Source organism: Zootoca vivipara, chromosome 3, assembly GCF_963506605.1.
Source record: "Zootoca vivipara chromosome 3, rZooViv1.1, whole genome shotgun sequence".
NCBI classification, from domain to species: Eukaryota; Metazoa; Chordata; class Lepidosauria; order Squamata; family Lacertidae; genus Zootoca; species Zootoca vivipara.
In genome coordinates, this window is record NC_083278.1 from 102,609,244 (window position 1) to 102,633,371 (window position 24,128).

The 24,128-nt window shown below is 45.7% G+C and overlaps 1 protein-coding gene across 7 annotated transcripts in view; it reads right to left on the reverse strand.

Annotated features, from left to right (window-relative positions):
* KLC4 (kinesin light chain 4) overlaps positions 1–24,128 on the reverse strand; it is a 69,358-nt gene that overhangs the window by 33,919 nt on the left and 11,311 nt on the right. For 4 of the 7 annotated variants that reach the window (XM_035111151.2, XM_035111150.2, XM_035111146.2 and 1 more), the window contains exons 2-7: positions 5,892–6,165; positions 3,728–3,958; positions 3,323–3,401; positions 2,488–2,713; positions 1,167–1,254; positions 33–134 (exon numbers count right to left, since the gene is read on the reverse strand). In XM_035111151.2, coding sequence (XP_034967042.1) covers positions 33–134; positions 1,167–1,254; positions 2,488–2,713; positions 3,323–3,401; positions 3,728–3,958; positions 5,892–6,146 — 981 coding nt within the window. In that variant the 5' untranslated portion in view covers positions 6,147–6,165. The other 3 variants (XM_035111147.2, XM_035111148.2, XM_035111149.2) reach the window with 3 other exon arrangements.

Here is a 24,128-nt window from a genome sequence, read left to right on the forward strand (position 1 = left end):
GCCCTTTCTTCTCCAGAGGGGAGGGAATTTACCTTTTCCCGGATTTCCAGTGCTCGCTTGCATAATGGTTCTGCCTCCTTGTATTTCCCCCTTTTGCCGTAGAGAACAGCCAAGTTATTCAGGGTTGCTGCAACCTGTAGAGAAACATAAGCAGATCTACATTAGAGCCATGGAAGAACTATAGAAAGCAGAAAGAAAGAAAGAAAGAAAGAAAGAAAGAAAGAAAGAAAGAAAGAAAGGACCTATTAAGCAAGATTCCTTTAAACACCAGTATCTTGCAATAATAATAATAATAATAATAATAATAATAATAATAATAATAATAATTTATTATTTATACTCCGCCCATCTGGCTGGGTTTCCCCAGCCACTCTGGGCAGCTTACAACAGAAAAATGAAATAAAATAATCTATTAAACAGTAAAAGCTTCCCTAAACAGGGCTGCCTTCAAATGTCTTCTAAAAATCTGGTAGCAGGATTTCTCTTTGACATCTGGTGGGAGGGCGTTCCACAGGGCGGGCGCCACTATCGAGAAGGCCCTTTGCCTAGTTCCCTGCAACTTGGCTTCTCGCAGCGAGAGAACCGCCAGAAGGCCCTCGGAGCTGGACCTCAGTGTCCGGGCAGAATGATGGAGGTGGAGACGCTCCTTCAGGTATACTGGACCGAGGCCATTTAGGGCTTTAAAGGTCAGCACCAACACTTTGAACTGTGCTCGGAAACATACTGGGAGCCAATGTAGATCTTTCAAGACCGGTGTTATGTGGTCTCGGCGGCCGCTCCCAGTCACCAGTCTAGCTGCCGCATTCTGGATTAGTTGTAGTTTCCGGGTAGCCCCACGTAGAGCGCATTGCAGTAGTCCAAGTGGGAGATAACTTGCAACCATCCATGGCAAAGATGGTCCAATATTTTTACAGCAGAATGGCCTAGTTCAGGGACTAATTCGCTCACCTTACTTGTCTGATCTCCTTGTTCGGCTTTTGCAGTAAAAAGAACCCCCCTCTTGAGTTATCTAGCCCTGACTTTGCCACCAAACCCTTCCGAAGGGTCAGCTGACCATGTAACGTGACACTCCTGCAAGTCCCCTTGGCCACATGACTGGCTTACAACTCCCCCCCCCCCTGCCCAGAACTTCCTTCCCATCAAAGTCCGGGGAAACGGCTACTTACTGCAGGGTGGTCCTTGCCAAGCGTCTTCTCCCTGATGGACAGCGCATCGTTCAGAAGGTGAGCTGCCTCCTTGTATTTGTTCTGATCCCTGCAGCACAAAGTGAGGCACATATTGAGCAATACCGGAGGGACAGAGATCGTATCACACAAGACCCAGGGAGGTTCTTCCTCCTTCGCCACACAACTTTCCACAGTTAAGTTCACAGCACTGAGTTTCACTGTCCTGGACAACTGTTCCGTAGTCACACAAGGGGGGGGGGGAAACCAAGAAAGCCCTGTTCCTTCCAAAGCAAGTGAGTGAAAAATGGCAAAAACAGGATATTTATTGGGACTTTTGTGTGACTTTTGCAGCTGCTGTTAAAGTTGCAAAACAATGATGCACGGGACGGTGCAATGGAGAACTTCTGAAACAACAATGGGGTGCTAGCTCTGCCCAAGGCATGATGGAGAACAGCAACAACCGGGACAAGATAGGCATAACATTTTACAAGGACAGGAAGAAACATCACGGACGGAATAATTGCCACACACAGGAAGAACAAGGATATAGTTTGGATGCTTCACCTGTAGCTTTATAAATCATTTAATGTGTCAATACAAAGGGAAGTCGTTAAAATGGCACTTGTTGTATTTTGACTGGCGTGTAATTGAAATTAGTAAGTGTCAGGGATGGAGTGACTACTCGAGTAACGACCTTCCACATGCTTGTCTTTCAGACGTTTTTATTGGTGCACATTATTTACAGTGTAACGAACTACTGATTCCATGTCTACCCGCTCGAGTCAGATTCCTGCACTGCCCCTCTCCGTGTTCTGGACCAGCATAAAAGCCTCGGAACTGAGAAGCGCCTCCCTTTCCTCCTCCTCCTCAATTCCAGCGTCGGGGGGACGGGTCTTCTTTCTGGCTCATTCCTGTCCTCTCTGTCCGCCTCCCTTTCTTCCTGCCTATGGAGGAGGGGCTCTTGGATGCTGCCAGAGCCCTGGCACTCCCTCTCCGTTTCCTGACTCCCTCCATCAGACCCTTCGCTCTCATGACTGCTGGGAGACGGGCTGCTTCGGATGAAAGGGGGTGGTTCTCTATAAGCCCTCCCCCTTACAGTAAGATTTTGTAATGCAGAAATAAAGTAAATCATCAAACCATCAATTCTAGCATGTGGGGGCCCGCCTAAATTCTATAATTTGCCATCTGAATGACTAGTATTAATAATTGTATTATAATTTGGCATTGTTATAGTGAGGCTATTGGATTATTGTAATTGAAAACTAATAAAAATTGTTATTTTAAAAAAAGTGAGTGTCCGCCATTCCCCTCCTCCTCTCACCTGTATACTAAGGCCAAGATGTTGAGCATAGTGGCCACGTCAGGGTGGTCGTGGCCCGAAGTCTTCTCCAAGTCCTCCAGCGCCTGCTTGCAGAGGGGAACAGCCACTTCGTAGCGTCCCTGGGAAGCGTACTGGATCACCAGGTTGTGGAGTGTGCGCAGGCGCGCTGGGATCTCGTAGCCACCTTGCTGGGCGGCTGCCGCTGCACTGCTGTGCGGATGAGGCACTGCAAACGTAAGATCGCATTAATCGAGGATAGAGGAGGCAGCTCGCAATGCCATGAGGGCTATGACCCATTCCTACTGGCTAAGCACTGTCTCAAACCAACTGCTGGAAGATAGGTACAAAAAGGTAGCTTTATGACTCTTCCTTTCATCCGTCCTCTGTGCACAGTTGCCCCGGCACATGCTCACTTGACCGCTTTGATCTGCCGAACCAGCACTTTTATAAGTGCTGCATAATGCTTGTTTTGCACTTGCAAGGAATCTATTATACACTCAGGAACTCCCTGCCCATTGATATTAGGCAGGCGCCTTTGCTGTATTGTTCTTAGCGTCTGCAAAAAAACCTCTTCGCTTAGGCAAGCATACCCAGACACATGCAATTTTGACATGTGTTTTAAAATGGGATTTTTTTCTATTATACACATTTTAAACAAACGAACAAACTGCTGGCTTTCCTTGCATTTTGAAAGCTTGTTTTTAAACACCTGATCTTAATGCAAATTTTATATCGTCTTACGCAACCACTGCTTAATGGTTTTGATGAGGAAGTGGTATGCAAATCCTGCTGGTTAAATAAATGAATAATAAAATAAGGGAAGAATGCAACCTACACCCTTGGCCCTGGTCCTCTTCCTCATTTGGAAACAAGTCATCCAAGGAATCTTTTGTGGAATCGCCTTCTTTCTCCTCCTGAGACATTGATGGGGGGAAAGAAACAAAGAAAAAAAAGGGGAAAGGAAAGCATGAGTGCTTAATATTTCGCTTAAGTAATTAAGCTTAAGCTTAACCAAGCAAGCCCACTCAAAGGTTCTCTTCCCCAGCAAGAGAAGACCAACCTAGTTACTGTAGCTGGGGCAAGCTGCGTCTATCTCATTCACCCAGACAAACTCAAATTGCTAGCTGCTCTATCATCAGGACCTCTTGGAAAGACCATCGCTACGAGACTTTCATGCAGAAAGAGCTCAACGTCGAGACACAGGCATCTTCCCCCACCCCAAAATGTTCCGGGCGCTCACCGATGGGGACACATCCTCATCGTATTTCTTCAGCTGGTTCATGAACTCAAGGTGCTTCTTTTCCTCCTCAAGCTGCGCCACTGTTTGCTCGCTGCGCTGCAGCTTCTGCTGGGTGTTTGCTAACTCGTCCCGCAGCCACTGGTTCTCCTGGCATAGCCGGCGCACCTGGGCCCGCAGCTTCTGCTTCTCAGATTCCACCGCGTTCAGGTGGTTTGACAAAGCCATCATCACCTGGCCCCAAGGGAAGCAAGAAGAGACATTCACCTTTGCCTAACGCAGAGGTGGGGAAAACCTTTCTCGACCCTGAAAGGCTGCGTTTCCTTCAGGGTAACCTTTGGGTGGTGGGGACAGGGGGCAAATAACAGTGGGAGGCGGAGCCAGAGGCAAAAGTGGGTGGAGCAATGGCTGTAAATGTGACCGTTGTACAGCATGCTAGCTTCTAAGCACACCCACCCGCCAATACACACACCCCTCTCTTGCTTGGCTGGAGGGAAGAGAGTCATTATCAGAGCTCAGGGACATATTCTAGCCAGGCAAAAACACATGGCCATGAACAGTTCAGAGGACCAGTTAAAGAGGCCCGAAGGGGCGCATGTGGGTCCCTTCACAGGCCTGAGTCTCCACACCCCTGGCCTGGCCTAATGCGAGAATAGTGCCCCCCTGCGAGGTCCCTCGTCAATGGCAGTTTCCATGTTGCTCTATCCAAAAGCCTCTTGGCTGGCCTGACTTAAAGTTCCCCATCTCAGTAAAAAGAAAAAGAAAAACTACTACAGGAGATTCCAAAGCCTGCAGGAAGTATAAGTCAGAGTGAAAGGTGCCCAGCTGATCACCTAGCCCAAGTCCTTGCCTCAGATTAAAATATGCAATGCTTGGGTTCAACAAGTTGGGATGATCGTCCGTCATGGAAACTTTGAGGTTCCGATTGGACTAGTTCTATGATTCGATGAAGCTGTGGTCTTGGGGGGGGGGGAGGGCGCAAATATGGCCCCTTAAGGAGAAGCAAGGCTGCTGTGTAAGACTGATGTGTAAGAGGAAAGTGGTGGTGGTGGGGGGGGAGAGACAAAGTTGGAACCGTACACAAGACAACCATGCCAGGCAGGCCACTCCAGCTGCTTGCCCAGCTGTATTCTTCCAAGACAAAGCAGAGGGTTGTGGGACAGGGGTGGCTAACTTGGAAGTCCAGCAAAATGTGGAGGGCCTGTCCACCTCTTTGGGTCCCTTATTTGTCAAGGAGGAAGGGATGGGCAGAGAGCCCAGGGCAGAGGAATAATAATTCCTAATCTCCATTTCCCGTAATTTATGCAGATTAGCTGAGTATCAGGTTTGCCTCTCTGAGGGCTGTGCTAAAACTGTTACGATTTTGCATCTATAGAAGCTGATCCGTTGACTTTTATATGCTGGTGTACATACATGTTTAATGAATGAGTAATAAAAATCTGAATGAATGTATACTTGGCTTATTTTGCAAAAGTTACCACTTTTGCTAAATCATGGGGAGCAGAAAGGATCCACTTTAAGCAAGGAACAGAAATCCAGAAAACACACACACACACACACACACACACACACACACACACACACACACCTGCCCTGCAAAGTCAAGACTTCAGCAACTTCACCAGAATTTCACACAAAGTTTCAAGCCTATCCTGACAACCAGAAGGCTAGAAACTTGCATTCTTAAAAAAAAGAAAAGCTACAAAAGCTTATACATGTTGAATTTTATGCCCAAAGCTGCCATTATCCTGTACAAGAGTGGCAGAGTCCTGCCTACACTCAAACATGTTTGGCAAGCATGATTTCACAGAGCCAGCCAAGGCAATTGTATTTGACAACCTTTTTAAACAATGATTTCCCATACAGTCATACCTTGGAAGTCGAACAGAGTCCCATTCTGGAAGTCCATTCGACTTCCAAAACGTTTGGAAACCAAAGCGCAGCGTCCGACTGGCTGCAGGAAGCTCCCGGAAGCTGCGGAAGCCCCGTCAGACGTTTGGCTTCCAAAAATAGTTCTCAAACCGGAAGAGTCACTTCCAGGTTTGCGGCATTCGGGAACCAAAACATTTGAGAACTAAGCTGTTCCAAAATCAAGGTACAACTGTATTTCCCTTACTTTGATGGACCCATATGCCACTCCAAGACACCCCAATGGGCTGCCCCTTACCTGAGCCTCTCCGAGTCCCAGCTCAATCATCTCCACTGACTTGCGCAGCAGGTTGGCCTTCTCATGCACTAAGTTGGCTTCCTCGTCCTTCTTCAGACACTTGATGGTCTCTAGCAGGCTGTGCAAGATCGAGTTGTGCTCATTCTTCAGGGCTTCCAGCCCCTGCATCACTAGTTTGGTGTTGGAGATGATCTCCTCTTGGCTGAGCTTGTCCATCTTCTCTTCTCTGGGATATACCATCGTGGACATAGTCATTCGCAGCTACGATCCCCACCTACGGAAGGAAACAAGGCTGCTCACTTGGACAGGTCAGATCCTGAAACGTTTAAAGCAACAGCTGCACACAGCTGATCCCATAGAGAGAGAGAGAGGTCTTATTCCCACTTAGCCTTATCACCTGGAGAGAGAGAGAGAGAGAGAAGGAAATTCCCACAACACCTCGCGGCTCTGTGTCCTTGCATAAAGAAGAACACGGCATGTCATTGGTAGGCGCAACTTGGGTACGGTTGATGGCGACGTCAAAGCTGCTACCACCCCCACACCCTTGGGAATAAAGAAAGCTGATTTAGCTGCCATTTAAGAGCACAGGAGGAAGCACAGAGAGCACACCTCCAGCCCCAGAGGTCACATAAATCCAGCACGGAACGGGATGAAATAGGGACACATAGATTACAGTATGGCCACCGAAAGAGAATGAGACATTAAGTTGCTATTTCTTTCTCCTCACAACGGAAAGCCTCAACAGCTCAAGAAATGCAAGTGTATCTTCCAGAGAACTAGGAGGACATAATGTTTTGACGGTCTGATTCCGGACTCAACTCCATAGAAGAAAACAACGGGGAATCCCACTCTCAGAACTGACGAGGAGGGTTCTGGAGTAAGTGGGGGAAAGGAAGAAGAGAAGGTGCTGTATAATTGCTCACAGCTCCTCCAAGCATGTTGACAAGTCAAGCCTTCCTAATTTCCGACCTGAGACTCTGGGAACGAGGTTTTCTCTATGCATCCCTCTCCCACCCACACCCCCTCCTTTGCATTTCCACGGCTGAGTTTTCCCAGGATCCAGCTCTCGAAACGGCACTGTACAAATTGCTAGCCATTGCAGACAGGCGAGAAGAAAGAAGGCGCCGCCAATGCTTTCTTGAAACCTGCAGCGGGGCTGAAACAAACGAGCCAGAAACATACAGCTTTGACAGCGAAAAAGCCGCCCGCCCTCACTAACGCGTACATACACATTTGCCATCCGGCAGTGCAAAGCTAAGCGAAAGTTTCCCTAGGAAAAACGAGAGAGAGTTGCAGATTATACAGAGCCGACATTTCTCCCCAGCCATACGGAAACTTTTCCTGTTTTGTTGTTGTTGAAAAGAAGACGCCAAGATCCGGTTACTGCTCCTTTGCCAAGCAGTTGTTGTTGTTGTTTAGTCGTTTAGTCGTGTCCGACTCTTCGTGACCCCATGGACCATAGCACGCCAGGCACTCCTGTCTTCCACTGCCTCCCGCAGTTTGGTCAAACTCATGTTGGTAGCTTCGAGAATACTGTCCAACCATCTTGTCCTCTGACGTCCCCTTCTCCTAGTGCCCTCAATCTTTCCCAACATCAGGGTCTTTTCCAAGGATTCTTCTCTTCTCATGAGGTGGCCAAAGTATTGGAGCCTCAGCTTCACGATCTGTCCTTCCAGGGAGCACTCAGGGCTGATTTCCTTAAGAATGGATAGGTTTGATCTTCTTGCAGTCCATGGGACTCTCAAGAGTCTCCTCCAGCACCATAATTCAAAAGCATCAATTCTTCGGCGATCAGCCTTCTTTATGGTCCAGCTCTCACTTCCATACATCACTACTGGAAAAACCATAGCTTTAACTATACGGACCTTTGTCGGCAAGGTGATGTCTCTGCTTTTTAAGATGCTGTCTAGGTTTGTCATTGCTTTTCTCCCAAGAAGCAGGCGTCTTTTAATTTCGTGACTGCTGTCACCATCTGCAGTGATCAAGGAGCCCAAGAAGGTAAAATCTCTCACTGCCTCCATTTCTTCCCCTTCTATTTGCCAGGAGGTGATGGGACCAGTGGCCATGATCTTGGTTTTTTTGATGTTGAGCTTCAGACCATATTTTGCGCTCTCCTCTTTTACCCTCATTAAAAGGTTCTTTAATTCCTCCTCGCTTTCTGCCATCAAGGTTGTGTCATCTGCATATCTGAGGTTGTTGATATTTCTTCCGGCAATCTTAATTCCGGCTTGGGATTCATCTAGTCCAGCCTTTCGCATGATGAATTCTGCATATAAGTTAAATAAGCAGGGAGACAATATACAACCTTGTCGTACTCCTTTCCCAATTTTGAACCACTCAGTTGTTCCATATCCAGTTCTAACTGTAGCTTCTTGTCCCACATAGAGATTTCTCAGGAGACAGATGAGGTGATCAGGCACTCCCATTTCTTTAAGAACTTGCCATAGTTTGCTGTGGTCGACACAGTCAAAGGCTTTTGCATAGTCAATGAAGCAGAAGTAGACGTTTTTCTGGAACTCTCTAGCTTTCTCCATAATCCAGCGCATGTTTGCTATTTGGTCTCTGGTTCCTCTGCCCTTTCGAAATCCAGCTTGCACTTCTGGGAGTTCTCGGTCCACATACTGCCTAAGCCTGCCTTGTAGAATTTTAAGCATAACCTTGCTAGCGTGTGAAATGAGCGCAATTGTGCGGTAGTTGGAGCATTCTTTGGCACTGCCCTTCTTTGGAATTGGGATGTAGACTGATCTTCTCCAATCCTCTGGCCATTGCTGAGTTTTCCAAACTTGCTGGCATATTGGGTGTAGCACCTTAACAGCATCATCTTTTAAAATTTTAAATAGTTCAGCTGGAATATCATCACTTCCACTGGCCTTGTTATTAGCAATGCTTTCTAAGGCCCATTTGACTTCACTCTCCAAGATGTCTGGCTCAAGGTCAGCAACCACACTACCTGGGGTGTACGAAACCTCCATGTCTTTCTGGTATAATTCCTCTGTGTATTCTTGCCACCTCTTCTTGATGTCTTCTGCTTCTGTTAGGTCCTTACCACTTTTGTCCTTGATTATGGTAATCTTTGTACGAAATGTTCCTTTCATATCTCCAATTTTCTTGAACAGATCTCTGGTTTTCCCCATTCTATTGTTTTCCTCTATTTTTTTGCATTGCTCATTTAAGAAGACCCTCTTGTCTCTCCTTGCTGTTTTTTGGAAATCTGCATTCAGTTTCCTGTATCTTTCCCTATCTCCCTTGCATTTTGCTTGCCTCCTCTCCTCCGCTATTTGTAAGGCCTCGTTGGACAGCCATTTTGCTTTCTTGCATTTCCTTTTCCTTGGGATGGTTTTCGTTGCTGCCTCCTGTATAATGTTACGAGCCTCCATCCATAGTTCTTCAGGCACTCTGTCCACCAAATCTAAATCCTTAAACCTGTTCCTCACTTCCACTGTGTATTCATAAGGGATTTGATTCAGATTGTATCTTACTGGCCCAGTGGTTTTTCCTACTTTCTTCAGTTTAAGCTGGAATTTTGCTATAAGAAGCTGATGATCTGAGTTACAGTCAGCTCCAGGTCTTGTTTTTGCTGATTGTATAGAGCTTCTCCATCTTTGGCTGCAGAGAATATAATCAATCTGATTTCGATGCTGCCCATTTGGTGATATCCATGTGTAGAGTCGTCTCTTGTGTTGTTGGAAGAGAGTGTTTGTGATGACCAGCTTGTTCTCTTGACAGAACTCTATTAGCCTTTGCCCTGCTTCATTTTGAACTCCAAGGCCAAACTTGCCAGTTGTTCCTTTTATCTCTTGATTCCCTACTTTAGCATTCCAATCCCCTGTAATGAGAAGAACATCCTTCTTTGGTGTCATTTCTAGAAGGTGTTGTAGGTCTTCATAGAATTGGTCAATTTCACTTTCTTCAGCTCCGGTAGTTGGTGCATAAACTTGGATTACTGTGATGTTAAAAGGTCTGCCTTGGATTCGTATCGAGATCATTCTGTCATTTTTGAGATTGCATCCCATTACAGCTTTTGCCACTCTTTTGTTGCCAGTTACCTGGGCTCAAATCCTCTCTCAAAAAGATGCGCAGCAGCAATCCGATCTGCTCCACCCGCCCACCCAGCCGGCAGGTCTCCTTCCTTACGCCATGGACCCAGAGGCTTCCACAGGAAGGGGGCTTACCTCATCGGAGCAGCTGTTGCCGGTGGCAGCGCTTGCTGCAGAGACAAGACGGAAACCTGGGCTTGTGTGACCCTCCTTGGCAAGAGGCCAGGCTCTTACGCTACCCAGACAAGGCGGAGTAAGAGAGGGAGAGGAGAGAGGGAGGAGGCTATCAGCAGATCTGCCTTTGTTCTCAGTCTGGTTCCACCTCTCTCTCTCTCTCTCTCTCTCTCTGGGTGTGGGTGTTCTCCCTGGGATCTTTGCTAGGCAATTGTCCCGCCTCCCTGTGTTTGCCCAGAAAGTCCCACTAAAAGAAACCACCCAGTGCCAGGGCAATGGGTGTCTCTCTCCCAGTACAGCTGCCCTTGATCCCTGCTGCTCCCAAGGTGGGAAAAGGTCCGACCCTCAAACCTAGGTCCTCCTCGCAGCCATACAGACCGGGAGCAGGAAGAACAAAGAAGGAAGGGAAGGGGGAAGAGGAAAGAGTGGCGAGAGCCCTAGTTTGCTTTTCCAAGTCAGAAAGGGGGACTGAGAGCGAAGGAGGGATGCTCAGGCTGCTACAGGGGGGGGGGGAGAGAAAAGCAGGATATGTATGTTCTACCAGCAGGGTGACCAGGGTGTACAGTTTTTTGCTGGAAGGGGAAAGGGCAAAGAAGAGAAAACATTTTTGTGCTATGGTGGGGAGCCTATTTTTGTAAACTACTTTGAGGTTTTGGCATTATTTATTTATTTGGCCAGCGGTTTATACATTTTTCTAAAATAAAATAAATACAAGGGGAAGAATGCAGTTATCACACTTTCGTTGTAACGGGTGGATGGGAGGGTTGGGGATGCTGTTGGCATTTCGGTGCTATTTAAGCGGTAAGCTGTGTGGAGCATATCATAAACAGCTAATAAAAACAACTTTAAAAAGTAAGGAGTACAGTATCCTCAAGGTCTGCCCCAAGTAAGAAGCTCCCCCCCTTTCCAAATTCAGACCTACAGCACCTTCAGCTCCACACATTAAAGCTTAATATGGTCCCCTTTAAAAATAAAAATAAAATAAAAAGATTTTTAATTTCAAGTAATAAAACATACCCATCCAAGGAAAGGAGAGCTTAGAAGTAGTACTGAAAGGAAAGGAAAACAGCAGCTGAGGGTTGTACTTTTAGATGTTCCAAGAAAGGCAATCAAATGAAAGTATCTTTCCATAAGGTTCCATGAGCAGAAAGATGAAAACTATGTGTGATTGTCTTAACAAAGTCATTAAAGGGCTACTAAGTTGTATAGAAAGTGTGAGTCTCCTCCCCAACTCTGATTGTTATTCCTTTTGTGAAATGGTTAATATGTTCATAAGCAAGATGTTCCATACTTGTGAAACCCAGGCTTCAGAAATAATTGCATTTCAAGTTCTCTCATTTTTTGCAATCACTGATCTAGCATACCGTAGTTACAGGTAGGTAGCCGTGTTGGTCTGAGTCGAAACAAAATTTAAAAATTGCTTCAGTAGCACCATAAAGACCAACTAAGTTTTTATTTTGGTATGAGCTTTCGTGTATCTGAAGAAGTGTGCATGCACACGAAAGCTCATACCAAAATAAAAACTTAGTTGGTCTTTATGGTGCTACTGAACGAATTTTTTAATTTTGATCTAGCATGGTCCCTTATTTTTAGGGTACTGGGAAGCTTTCTAAACACAGTTCGCAATCCTGTCAATACAAAGCATTTTTGTTGAGCACAATCTAGTCCAGGCATCCCCAAACTTCGGCCCTCCAGATGTTTTGGACTACAATTCCTATCTTCCCCGACCACTGGTCCTGTTAGCTAGGGATCATGGGAGTTGTAGGCCAAAACATCTGGAGGGCCGCAGTTTGGGGTTGCTGGATCTAGTCCCAAGGATGTTTAAAGAGCCAAACTCTGCAGCTTAACTGAGTTGTGCATTATTATATAGATCATAAAGATTACAGAATTATAGAGTCCAACCCCCTGCAATGCTGAAATCTTTTGCGCAATGTGGGGCTCAAACCCACAACCCTGAAATTAAGAGTCCCATGCTCTACTGAGCTATCTCACATCTGCAAACGTCTACAGTAGAACTTTTCCACATATCCAAGACAAAGAGAGGGGCTCCCCAGCACACTTAACTATGAAGATATCTAGGCAAAAGTGCATGTGTATGTGTACCTTAAACTTGCACTTCAGCTTTCTCCATAAACAGAGCCAGAAGGGATCACAAAATAATTCACAAAACAGGTAAAACAAAAATGTGTAATCAGAGAGGAGGAGAAAATACAACTAGAGTAAATTGAAATATCATCAGGTAATCACACAGAATGCCTGTCTATGTTAAAAGACATCTAACTTTCCTTCGAAAAAACTGGAAGGCCTGGCCTGGGCAGGCTATCTTAGGGAGGATGTTCCAGAACTGTTGGGGCCACCACCAAGGAGGCTCGGCTGTGTGTCTTTGCTATTTCCACCTCTTGGACAGATGGGATAGACAGGAGCAGGAAGGTGTGTAAGAGAAGACAGAATTAAGAGAAGGAAATACAAAAGAAAAAGTACAAATGCTACAGGACTCTACAGAAGGATGGAAACAGAAGATTCCATCCTCACCCTCTTACTGCAACAGACTAGGCCCTCTTCATAAGTCACTCTAAACAATAGTTAAAATTAAACTACTGTATGGTTTAACGCGACCAAGAGACACGCTGGTGCGGACTGCTCAAAAGTTATTGAATAGTTCCTCCCCTGGCAAGGAAACAAACCAAGAGTTTGTTCACGTGTAATGCAAAGCCAGCCTCTGGTTTGCTTCCTCCGCAGGCACGACAAATGGTTAGCAGGGGGAGGAGATACTGGGAACTGCTAAGCAGTGTGCCCTAGTGCACTGTTAGTCACGTTAAGTCATAGTTTAATTTTAACAATGTTTTAATACGATGCATAAACCATTTGTCTTCTCTGATTTTTGTAATGTATTTTCAGAAACGTATTCTTTTCCCTCCTAGCTCCAACAACTTTACCTCCTCGCTTTCTGCTGTGGGTACTTTCTTTGGCCTACCTCAGGGGTCAGCAGACTATATTTTTTGGGGGGTGGGGTGGGAAATGAACGAATTCCTATGCCCCACAAATAACCCAGAGATGCATTTTAAATAAAAGGACACATTCTACTCATGTAAAAACATGCTGATTCCCGGACCGTCTGCGGGCCGGATTTAGAAGGCGATTGGGCCGGATCCAGCCCCCGGGCCTTAGTTTGCCTACCCATGGCCTACCTGTTCTGCAGCCTTGTTGCAGTCACTGTACTCCAACACCCAACTTCTCTTTTCACGTAAGACTGGCAGGAATTAATTCCCCTTGCAGAAACAAGACATTTGACTTTTCCCCTGACTCCCGGCTATCTGGTAATAGAAGCCAATGCACAACACAAAAATTCCCAAGGATAGTAAGAGAATAACATCTCGCTTCTAGCTTTGGGGAAATCTGAAGATAAGCTTCAAGCTGGAACCTGCTCAGTAGCAAGCTGTGTCCATGACAGAAGGCCTTAGAACAGGGGGCAGCAACCTTCTTTTTCAGCCATGGACAGGTCCACCGTCTCTCAGACCATGTGGTACGCCGGACTATATTGGGGGGGGGGAGGGAATTAACGAAGTTCTATGCCCCACAAAAAACCCAGAGATGCATTTTAAATAAAAGGACACATTCTACTCATGTAAAAACATGCTAATTCCCGGACTGTCTGCGGGCCGGATTTAGAAGGTGATTGGGCCGGATCCAGGCCCCAGGCCTTAGTCTGCCTATCCCTGCCTTAGAAGGAGCAGAATATTTTCCTTTCTCTTTTAGCCTGTCTGGAAGGAACTTTTTTAATATATAAAATTAATTTAATGGTCCTTTTATATTCACTTCTATAGCAGTTTCCCTTTTTTATCTCCTTCCTTTCTAGTCCTGGTTTATTTCAAATAATAATAATAATAAATCTTAACCTTATACAGTGGTACCTCGGTTTATGAACACAATTGGTTCCAGAAGTCTGTTCATAAACTGAAGCGAACTTTCCCATTGAAAATAATGGAAATTGGATTAAACCATTCCAGACGGGTCCGCGGAGTACTCAACCTGAAGCGTTCTTAACCTGAAGCATGGGTGTAATTGGTTCTGGAAGTCTGTTCATAAACTGAAGCATTCATAAACTGAAGCAAACTTTCCCATTGAAAGTAATGGAAAGTGAATTAATCCATTCCAGATGGGTCCGTGGCGTTCGTAAACCGAAAATTCGTAAACCGAGGTGTTCATAAACCGAGGTTCCACTGTATCTCACTTTATAATTTCCTTCAACACCTCCTGTGGCTCTTTTCCCTCGGAGGAGGGAGACTTTTCTTCTCTCCCTTGATTTTTCCTGTCTCCCACGCACCTTTACTCAGCATGCACGGAGTAGCTGGTGCTAGCGTTGGTCCAACCCAAATGCTATGGCATGGCCAGAGAACAGGACAGGCAGGTGAAGTGGGAAGGAGGCCCACCTGAAGGTGGTCCAGGGCCCATTGGCGCCTTCCCTGCCCCCTTAATCTCAAAAGTACCATACTTTTCCGTGTATAACACGCCCCCGTGTATAAAACGCCACCCATTTTGGGGGACTCAAAATTAAGAAAATAGGGGGGAATTGCCCAGAGTTGTTGAGCTTTTCTTGGGGAGGACTGACCACAGTTGTTGAGCTTTTTTGGGGGGGAGGGGGTTGCAGAAAACCACTCACCCGCCTGACCAACACTTCCTATCGGACGCGACCACTTGCAGCCGGCAGCCGCAAATCGACAAAAACCGTTGTGGCGGCAACGAATCACCCGCACTACCGCCGCTGACAACCTCCTGCTCGTGGAGTCAGCCAATCACCAGTCACCACTCTGCACTACCCATGTACCTCGATTTACGAATGACTCCACAACTGAATTTTTCAACTTACGAATGGGGCAAATGGCCGCACGCTTATGAATTTCTCGACATCCGAATGGAAACCGCGACGGTTTTAGGTAGGGTTTTTTCAACTTATGAATTTTTAGATGGGGTTGCTTCGACTTACGAATTTTTCCATTTCCAATGCATTCCTATGGGAAATCATGTTTCCAATGGCGCTTTTCGACTTACAGATTTTTCGACCTACAAAGGTGCCTTCGAAACGGATTAAATTCGTAAGTTGAGGCACCACTGTATAAGGCGACCCCAAAAAAATATAGTCTAATCTAATACATGGAAAAATACGGTATTTTTCTTGAGGCTGGGTACACCAGCGAGGTCATTCCCACAGCACTGAATAAGCGATAAGTGGCACAGGAATAAAACACAGATGCTATATATATGCAGCTTTGTTATCCATGAAAACCTTTCAATGAAAATATTTTTTAAAGTGGCACAGAACCAGCTTGTTGTTGTTTAGTCGTTTAGTCGTGTCCGACTCTTCGTGACCCCATGGACCAGAGCACGCCAGGCACTCCTGTCTTCCACTGCCTCCCGCAGTTTGGTCAAACTCATGTTCGTAGCTTCGAGAACATTGTCCAACCATGTCATCCGCTGTTGTCCCCTTCTTCTAGTGCCAGAACCAGCTAAACACCCTTTAATTGGATCCCCAGATCCAATCAAACCCACTTTGGTTACCAATTTTGTATCAAAAACACTCGCCCCCAGGGAGAACAAACCAGGAAATTTGACGCTTCTATAACAACTTCTGCTTTCTTCTCATCTCGGATGTTTCCCAAGGTTACAAAAATAAATACTTGGGGGGGGGGGGAGCACCAGAATAGCAGGCAGATGGTCACCCTCCCCTATCCAAATGGGCTTGTCACAGCAATACTGTGGCCATTTAGTCATGCCTACTAAATCCTCAGGCATCTCCGGTTTGAATAAGCTCATCAATACTTACTTCTAGCAAAGACAACAGATGAGTTCCTACATAGCTCTGCGCCCTGCGGCTAGCAATTCTGGGATTTGACTCATCATAGCTGTAAGGTGTGGGATGGAAAAGGTTTGCACAAAGCAGCTCTATCAGCTCTCCTAAACTAGACGCTCCATAAAAACTCCTGGGTTCTCTGGCTCTGTGCTTCCAGATATAAATTGGCCAGGGAAGGCAAGCCGGGGGGGGGGGGAATGGTAAGTTGTACACTGGGAATCTAGTGACATACTCATTGTCCTTTAAATAATCTTTCTTTTGCTATATGGAAGGGGGAAGCATTTCACGTAGGCAAGCTAAGAGGCAGAGGGTGTGTGTTTGAAGTTGGAGGGGGGGGGAACCCACCATGATATCCCATGAACAAAACACTTATAAGATCAGCATCACAGTCTTAAACGTACAACTGCCTCCAACTCATTTGCCTGGCTCACAAAATACCGGGGGTGGGGGGTGGGATGCGTGGCTGCAAAGGGGCGGCAAAGTTATCTCAGGTCTCCTCTCTGAATTTTCCACTCTGGTGAAACCAACAACTGCTAAAACTCTGCCCTGTAAGAGATTCAACTACAGTACTTTGTCTTACAAGGCTGAAGCGCCCATCCAGGGAGGCTGCCTGTTGCATCTCTGCACGATTTGCTGCTCTGGACCTGCCTCCTTCAAACCACTGTCCTCTGAGGGAAGCCGCTTCTGCTGCCGCATCTCTGCATTAGGAGTGAGGGGATAATTAACCACCCTCAGAGGTTGCCTGTTGCATCTCTGTGCAAGTCATTGCTCTGGGCGTGTCTTATACATCCAGGGGGCGTGTCCAGAGCAAGTGAAGTGGAGAAAGGCAAGGGGTAGGCTTTTCTGAGGGCAGGTATTCCTTACTCTTCCTCCTAACAAGCTTTATGTTTAGAGCGTGGAAGCGCGATGTCCATTGAGTTTTAACCACCACCACCCCGCTCTCCAGCCTGATCTCTAGCTTAAAAAAACCTGCTGGATCATCTAATTAATGATGGATCTCCTTTATCCATGGAGATAACATCGGCCAAACTATGTTCATTTGCTTATCCAGCCTTGCAACATTCACTCCTCAATAAACATTTTGCGCCAACAAGTACTCTAAAGGGCAAAGTACACCCCTTCCCAGCAGTGTTATATTTCTAGAAAAAGGGGTGCTGGAACTCATCGTGAATGCCTCCCTTGTTCTCTTATAATGGCAATGGCACCCACCTGAGAGGTGCGGGAACTGAGTTCCAGCTGAAAAAAAGCCCTGCTTCTAAGGAAGGAGATTAAAACATGCATCTAAGTGGCTTCAGAATGCTTTGCTTACTGAAATGTGACAGGGATGGAATCTACACACATATAAAAACTACTCTGAAAAGGCTTTTTTAAAAGTGTTTTTAAAAAAGGCATTGAATTTTCTATAAGGCTCACAATCGCCATCTAGTGTCACATTGTATATTGCACTTTAAACACACTTAAAACCTTTTATTGGCTGCTGCAGAGCTGCATAATGCTTCTAATACATTTCCTCATGCACCAGGAGAGCAATCCATTGGGAACAGGCAACATGAAACATTCCCAATTCACAACCTGTCCAGAAATCAACCCACACAATCAGGCTGGTCATAACAGGGAAAACCCACGAGCCCTTGACCACTAGTTACTTGGAAATAGTTTATTCAGCATCCATTTCCCTCACTGGAAGACGGGAGTCTCTTACCTTTCCCCAGGACTACAGCTTACAAGAGGGATGGGGAACTTGTGGCCTTCAGATGTTGCAGAATTGCAACTCCCACTATACTAGGCCACTTGTCATGCTGGCTGGGGCTGATGGGAACAGGAATTCAACAACATCTGGAGGGCCAACGGCTCCTCACCTCTGCTTTTGAGAGCTAGAATTCCTGCACTGCAGAGGGTTGGGCTAGATGAGCTTCGTGGTCCCTTCCAACTCTATGATTCAAGATTCAAGTATAGATGGTGGGGGGGAACAGGGGAAAATATTAGATTGTGTCCACATTTCTTCAAACAGCTACTGCTTCTAAGACATATGGATTTCAACTTTATACTGGGAATGTGGTTAGCTTCTGCAAAATCCACAAGCGCTCCTCCATTCTTGTCTCTGATACATTAGGATCTTGCTTACTAAGGGATGAGACAATAAATATGTCAGCCTTCTAGGTACAGTTGTTGTAAAATAGTAGTTATCATAGCACTTTTCATCTGCAACATGCTTTGCCATTTTTATGTATGCCCATCTCACAATTCTGCAGGGGAGCTCAGTATCCCTCCCATTTTATGAATGGGGAAGTGAGCCTGAGAAACAGCGACTTGCCCAAGAGGCCATGCAAAGTCTGAAGCAGATTGGCATCTGAACCCTGGAGCTTCCAGACTGAAATCAAACCCACCGTCTATTGCAGCGCACTGGACTTCAGGCTCTGTAAGATGACTAGCATGCACTAATCCTGTACCTTATTCTGCATTCCCAGAGGCTGATGCAGAAGTGCCGAGTCCCACCGCACCGGATAATCGAGTTTTATCTTCCGAGAAACTACAGCAGGTTTAACCAAGGCGCCAGCAATAAATGGACAAGTACTTTAAGAGAGGAGGGAGAACGCCCTTGGGTTGATGTGCCTCCCTAGCGCATCGCCAAATCCCCAACACTGGTAGGCCACATCTATAATTCACACTGAAAACCAAGCTTTGCCTTCCACCTATTAGCTCAGAGTTGTTGCTCTCCAGGAGCTTCACGCCAGCTGCTGCCCTCTGCTTTGTCTTGCGATGCAGGCAGCACAACCCCACCCCACCCCACCCTGCATTACTCGCCAATAGAGCTGCTGAAATGGTCCTTGTTAAACATGGGCTTCAGCTTCCTGCTCTCGCCCAGAGGGGCTCCATCTGAATACAAATAAACAAAATAAAATAAGCTTGCCGTTTTTACCAGTAAGAACGGACAGCACTCTGATCTTTGTCCTTCAGCTCCCGAAAGTGGAACACCCCCCCCCCAAACCCAACAGAGCAACTTACGCTGCGAAGAAGCCGGTTTCCACAGAAGCCTCCTCGGGCCAAGTGATGCTACAGAAACTGCACGGCGTTAGTTATTAGCAGTACACACAGAGAGAGACAGCAGCATTTGATGCTCTGAGTTCCCTCTCCACCAGAGGCAGAGTTACTATGCAGTTTGGTGGTGACCCACCCACTGCAGCAGCAGCAGCAGCAGAGATGCAGCCAGACTGCCGAGGAGCAAATGCTCTCCTGCAAGCACAGAAAGATTCACACCTGAGACATTGGTCCATAGGAAGTGATGGAAATACAAAGGAACACATCCTGCAGCCAGAGCAAGCGAGCTCTTCAATACTGTACGGCGCACCCTGATTTCTTCTCACCCACCAGTAAGTTGCAGGCTTACTGTACTGCCATTATGTTGGGCTACTGCTCAGAGCTCCTTGGAGGAACAATGAGATCATAGAATCATAGAATCATAGAGTTGGAAGAGACCACAAGGGCCATCCAGTCCAACCCCCTGCCAAGCAGGAAACCTTGGCAGCAAATTCCACTGCCGAACAGCTCTTACTGTCAGGAAGTTCTTCCTAATGTTTAGGTGGAATCTTCTTTCTTGTAGTTTGAATCCATTGCTCCGTGTCCGCTTCTCTGGAGCAGCAGAAAACAATCTTTCTCCCTCCTCCATATGACATCCTTTCATATATTTGAACATGGCTATCATATCACCCCTTAACCTTCTCTTCTCCAGGCTAAACATACCCAGCTCCCTAAGCCGTTCCTCATAAGGCATCGTTTCCAGGCCTTTGACCATTTTGGTTGCCCTCCTCTGGACACGTTCCAGCTTGTCAGTTTCCTTCTTGAACTGTGGTGCCCAGAACTGGACACAGTATTCCAGGTGAGGTCTGACCAGAGCGAAATACAGTGGTACTATTACTTCCCTAGATCTAGATGCTATACTCCTATTGATGCAGCCCAGAATTGCATTGGCTTTTTTAGCTGCTGCCTCACACTGCTGACTCATGTCAAGTTTGTGGTCTACCAAGACTCCTAGATCCTTTTCACATGTACTGCTCTCAAGCCAGGAGATTCTGGGCATGGTGTGAGAGCACATGATGCAGCCACCCTGCTGAAGCTAAAGCAGTTCTTCCTACTAAGGGTTCAGGATCACAGCCTTACTAAGCAGTCAGGCTATCCCAATTCTGAACACATTTTCCTGGAAGTAAGTGCTGCTGATTTCAATGCAACTTACCGATGGAGGGGGGTCATAGCTGTACCTAACTACTCCATACTTGCAGCAAAACAAACCTACAAACAAGAGCGGCTTCTGCTAAGCATCTAAAACATAATGGGTGGCCTTCCAATATCCAGGGAATAGCATGTCTTCATTTGAACCTTCCTGCCCATGTTGATCTTCAAAAAACAAAGGTCCAGATTTAGAAAATCGTGGACCACCAAGGTTAACAAAAAGAAACAAGGCCTGTTTTAGGGACTGTACTCCTGACTGGAAAGCCTTTGTCCAGGATAATCCATTAAAGGCTCATTCTTGATGGCCTTTGGTGGAGGACTAGATCAAGATTTGAGGAGATTCTCTCTAGTTCTACTCATTGATTTTATAGCCATATATATTTTCAAGACACTGTTAGGCGCCTTGTGGTGTTATAAGAAAAAAAAACTGCTCCTTTTCCTTCATGGGGTATCCAAGAGCCCGTATAGAGTCCTTAAATAGGTTCACTATCAGAAGGAGAAAATAACACAGGCCAACCAGAGAATATTGAGAAGCATAGCAGCTTAATAAGCCTGATCTTTATTAAACTATTGCAACAGGGTCCCCCACTCACCCCACGAAGGGAGGGAGGAGAGGAACCCTGAGCAATGGTGTGCAAGTCCTTATATAGACTTTTGAAATTGCCCATCCTGTAGCTTAAGACCCCCCCCCCCAAGCATCATACATACATCACAGAAGGAGGCGGTCTCCAACAGAAATACATCACAGGGGGCGGTCTACCACAGAAATCCTGTTTGTTAGGATACCTGACAATGGTCACTGATTGCTCCACCTGGGCAGCCTGGCCATTCCTTCTGAGATCCTAAATACTTTGTTCCTGAATCCAGGCTCACCCTATTCATACACAAATACGCCCTTAAGACAGGATTTGAGCAAAGAATGGCTTTCCCATTTTCTTCCTCACTGCAGAGAATGTTTGAGGTCACTGGAAAAGTCAAAATGGTTTCAGGATTGCTCTCCTGTACTATTTCAGATGTGGTTTATATTCTTATGCACATGTTTGCCTTGTAAATTTATGAACATAAGATTTATATATATATGAGACCTTAGAATTCCTATAACACCATTTGTCAGGGGGTTGTTGTGGCTACTCTCGAGTAAAGACGCTCCAGTCCGCGCTGTCTTTAAGAGTCTTATTGTGCATACTATTTACAGTGCAGAGATAAGCAGAAAACATGACCACCTAGTCACTTTCAGAACCCGGCAATGGCTTCCGTCTGCTTCTGGGCCAGCATAAAAGCCTGGGCACCCCGAAACGCTGCCCCTTAGCCCTACGTGTAGGCATGCGCCTCAATTCAGGCCCCAGAAGAAGACGTCTCCCCTCTTGCTGGCTGGGGCGGCGCCTGGGCTCCGGCGTCTCGCTGAGCCCCTCGTCCGCTGTCCCTCGACCAGAGCAGTGCCAAGGCTGTGACGCGTCTCTGAGCCCTTCCTGCCCGCTCTGTTCCCCAGAGCGTAGCCAGGGCTCGGACGCCTCACTGAGCCCTCCCTCCATTCCTCATTCCCTCCTCCTGACTATCGCTGGGTGAAATGCTGGTCAGGATGGGGGGGGGGAGGTTCCCTGTAGGGAGTCCCCCTGACAACTATGTTCCTAAATCATGAGTCAAAATAGAAAAGTATAGCCTACAGTGAAGCACCAGGCCCATCTTTTAATGGCATGTCAAGACACACCACCCTTGTCAACTGCTACCCTCCAACATGCCTGTCTTCAAAGGGAAGACAGGCATGCCAGGCTCCCTAATACATATTTACCCCATCTGAGTTAACAGGAGAGCCAAAACGTTAAAACAGGTACTGGGTGGGGCTGGTGCAAGATAAGCACTTACCATAAAACTCAAGTACAAGGCAGCCTTGTCTCCTGCTTTCTATCAAGAGAGAAGAAAAACAAGGCTTTTCACTCCATGGCTAGGTAAATATTAACTCTGCTCTCCCGTTCCAAGGTGGTTTAATTATAGCCGCACCCAATGGAGATCTGTGGTCGCTTACAGCCACTGGGACTCTGTGAAGCCGCATGGAAGACGTCATGGGATATTAAATGTTAAACAGGGCGGCTTGCTGAGCGAAATGAAAATCGGCATGCAGAAGGAAAGAGTGAATAGAGGAAGCACTTCATACAGCTTGAACAGAACTATACTTGTCTAATAAGAACGTAAGGAGAGTCTGCCGGATCAGGCCAATGGCCCATCTTGTCCAGCATCCAGTAGCCTGTGGGAAACCAGGGAGCAGACCATGAGTACTGTACAAAGCACACTCGCCCTTCATGTGGTTTCCAGCAACTGGTATTCAGAAGCATTGCTGCCTGCAGTTGTGGAGCTGCAACACTGCCATCATAGCTAGTTTTCATGGATAACCCTGTATCAAGGTGGCAGGGCTTCCTTAAAAAGAAATAAAGCAAACCGCAATATTTTTCTTCTTGCGTAACGATTAACTGCATGGCTATCAAAATTCACATTGTTAAATAAAAATTGGCCCTCTGCTCATCCAGGAAGCCAACTCCAATATTTGGACCACATAAGTGAAACTTTCCCCTATGAAAATAATAGTGTCATTTTAATTTTTCTATATACCCTGGCTCCTACTTTTCAGTCAAAATTCACTCAAGAGGCTTCTAACAATTAAGGGCTATCACAAAATAATACATGACCCCGGAGGGGGGGGGAGGGAGACTGGTAGAAAGAGGAGAAAGATGGAGGGTGTTTGGGACAAATCTCACTTCAGGTTTCTATGTTTCCTGCATTTAGTGTGTCCCACTTGCCTTGCCATGCCTTGCTTGATTAGTTTATTCATCCATTTTAAAATATCCTGGACACTCACAATCAAGAGTTTGATTGGGTTCTGCCTCCCTCACCCCAACACACACTTTACTGTTTTTGGATGTCACGCTAAACCAGAGTTTAGTGTCACAAGAATGAACCAATTAACCTTGGGCACAAAGTCTTGGGCTCTAGGCATCCTGCCCCATTAAGAAAAGCCTGTCTGGAGCTACTGCCCATAACATGAACTCGGCTTAGTACCAACAATTGTCCAGGGGCAAAGTTTTCTTTAAAAGGGATCCCCCCCAAAAAAAATCCCATTCCTTTCTGAACTTTTAAAACCCTCTAAAGTCAAGGTTATTCCATCATGAAATAAAGATTATTTTTAATTATGTAGAATAAGGTTGTATATGTTTAATTTTTTGGGTAAATAAATTCCATTAATCCATTCACAATGTCATGCTCTTCCAGAGGTTTTTGTAAGATTATTGGGCAGTTTCTCTGCCTACAAGATATCATCACAGATGCTTGGTTTACTTTTGCAGTTCTCAAAACTGAATTTGACTCAACAGAGATCACATGCTTCTTATTCACAGCAAAAATGTTATAACATGAACAGAGTTGAGAAAAAGACCTTAATCCTATTGTTCTACAAACCTATGAATACAGAAACAACCCCTTCAGTGCTAAGTTTTAAGAAATTCAGTGAATAGAATAGAAACAATATTTTTCTGATTGTTTGGAGTGGACAGTATTTAAGTTTTTCATGTGTAGGCTGGGCTGACAGTCTAAGTTTCTTAAAATATATATATTTTGTTTTTGTTTAGCCAAATTAGTTAACAAATATTGATGTTTGTTTAAGCAAATAACATATGCTGTAATGTTATTGTTTCAGTTGAATAAATCTATTTAAATTGTTATTATTAAGGTAATGATTATTTTTCTCCTTCCTAAGTACAACAGTAAAGTTGTCCAAATATGAATGATTAACCTATTAAACTGGGGATAAAAAACTAATATGAAAAGTTGTTATTCTAAAAATCTTCATCTACTTGCATATTAAAGTTATACCAGCAAGAATTAGTCTTTATGTAGAAAACTGTGATTTAAATCAAGCCTTACTGACTAGTGATTTAAATCAAATCCCCCCTGCCGCAAACT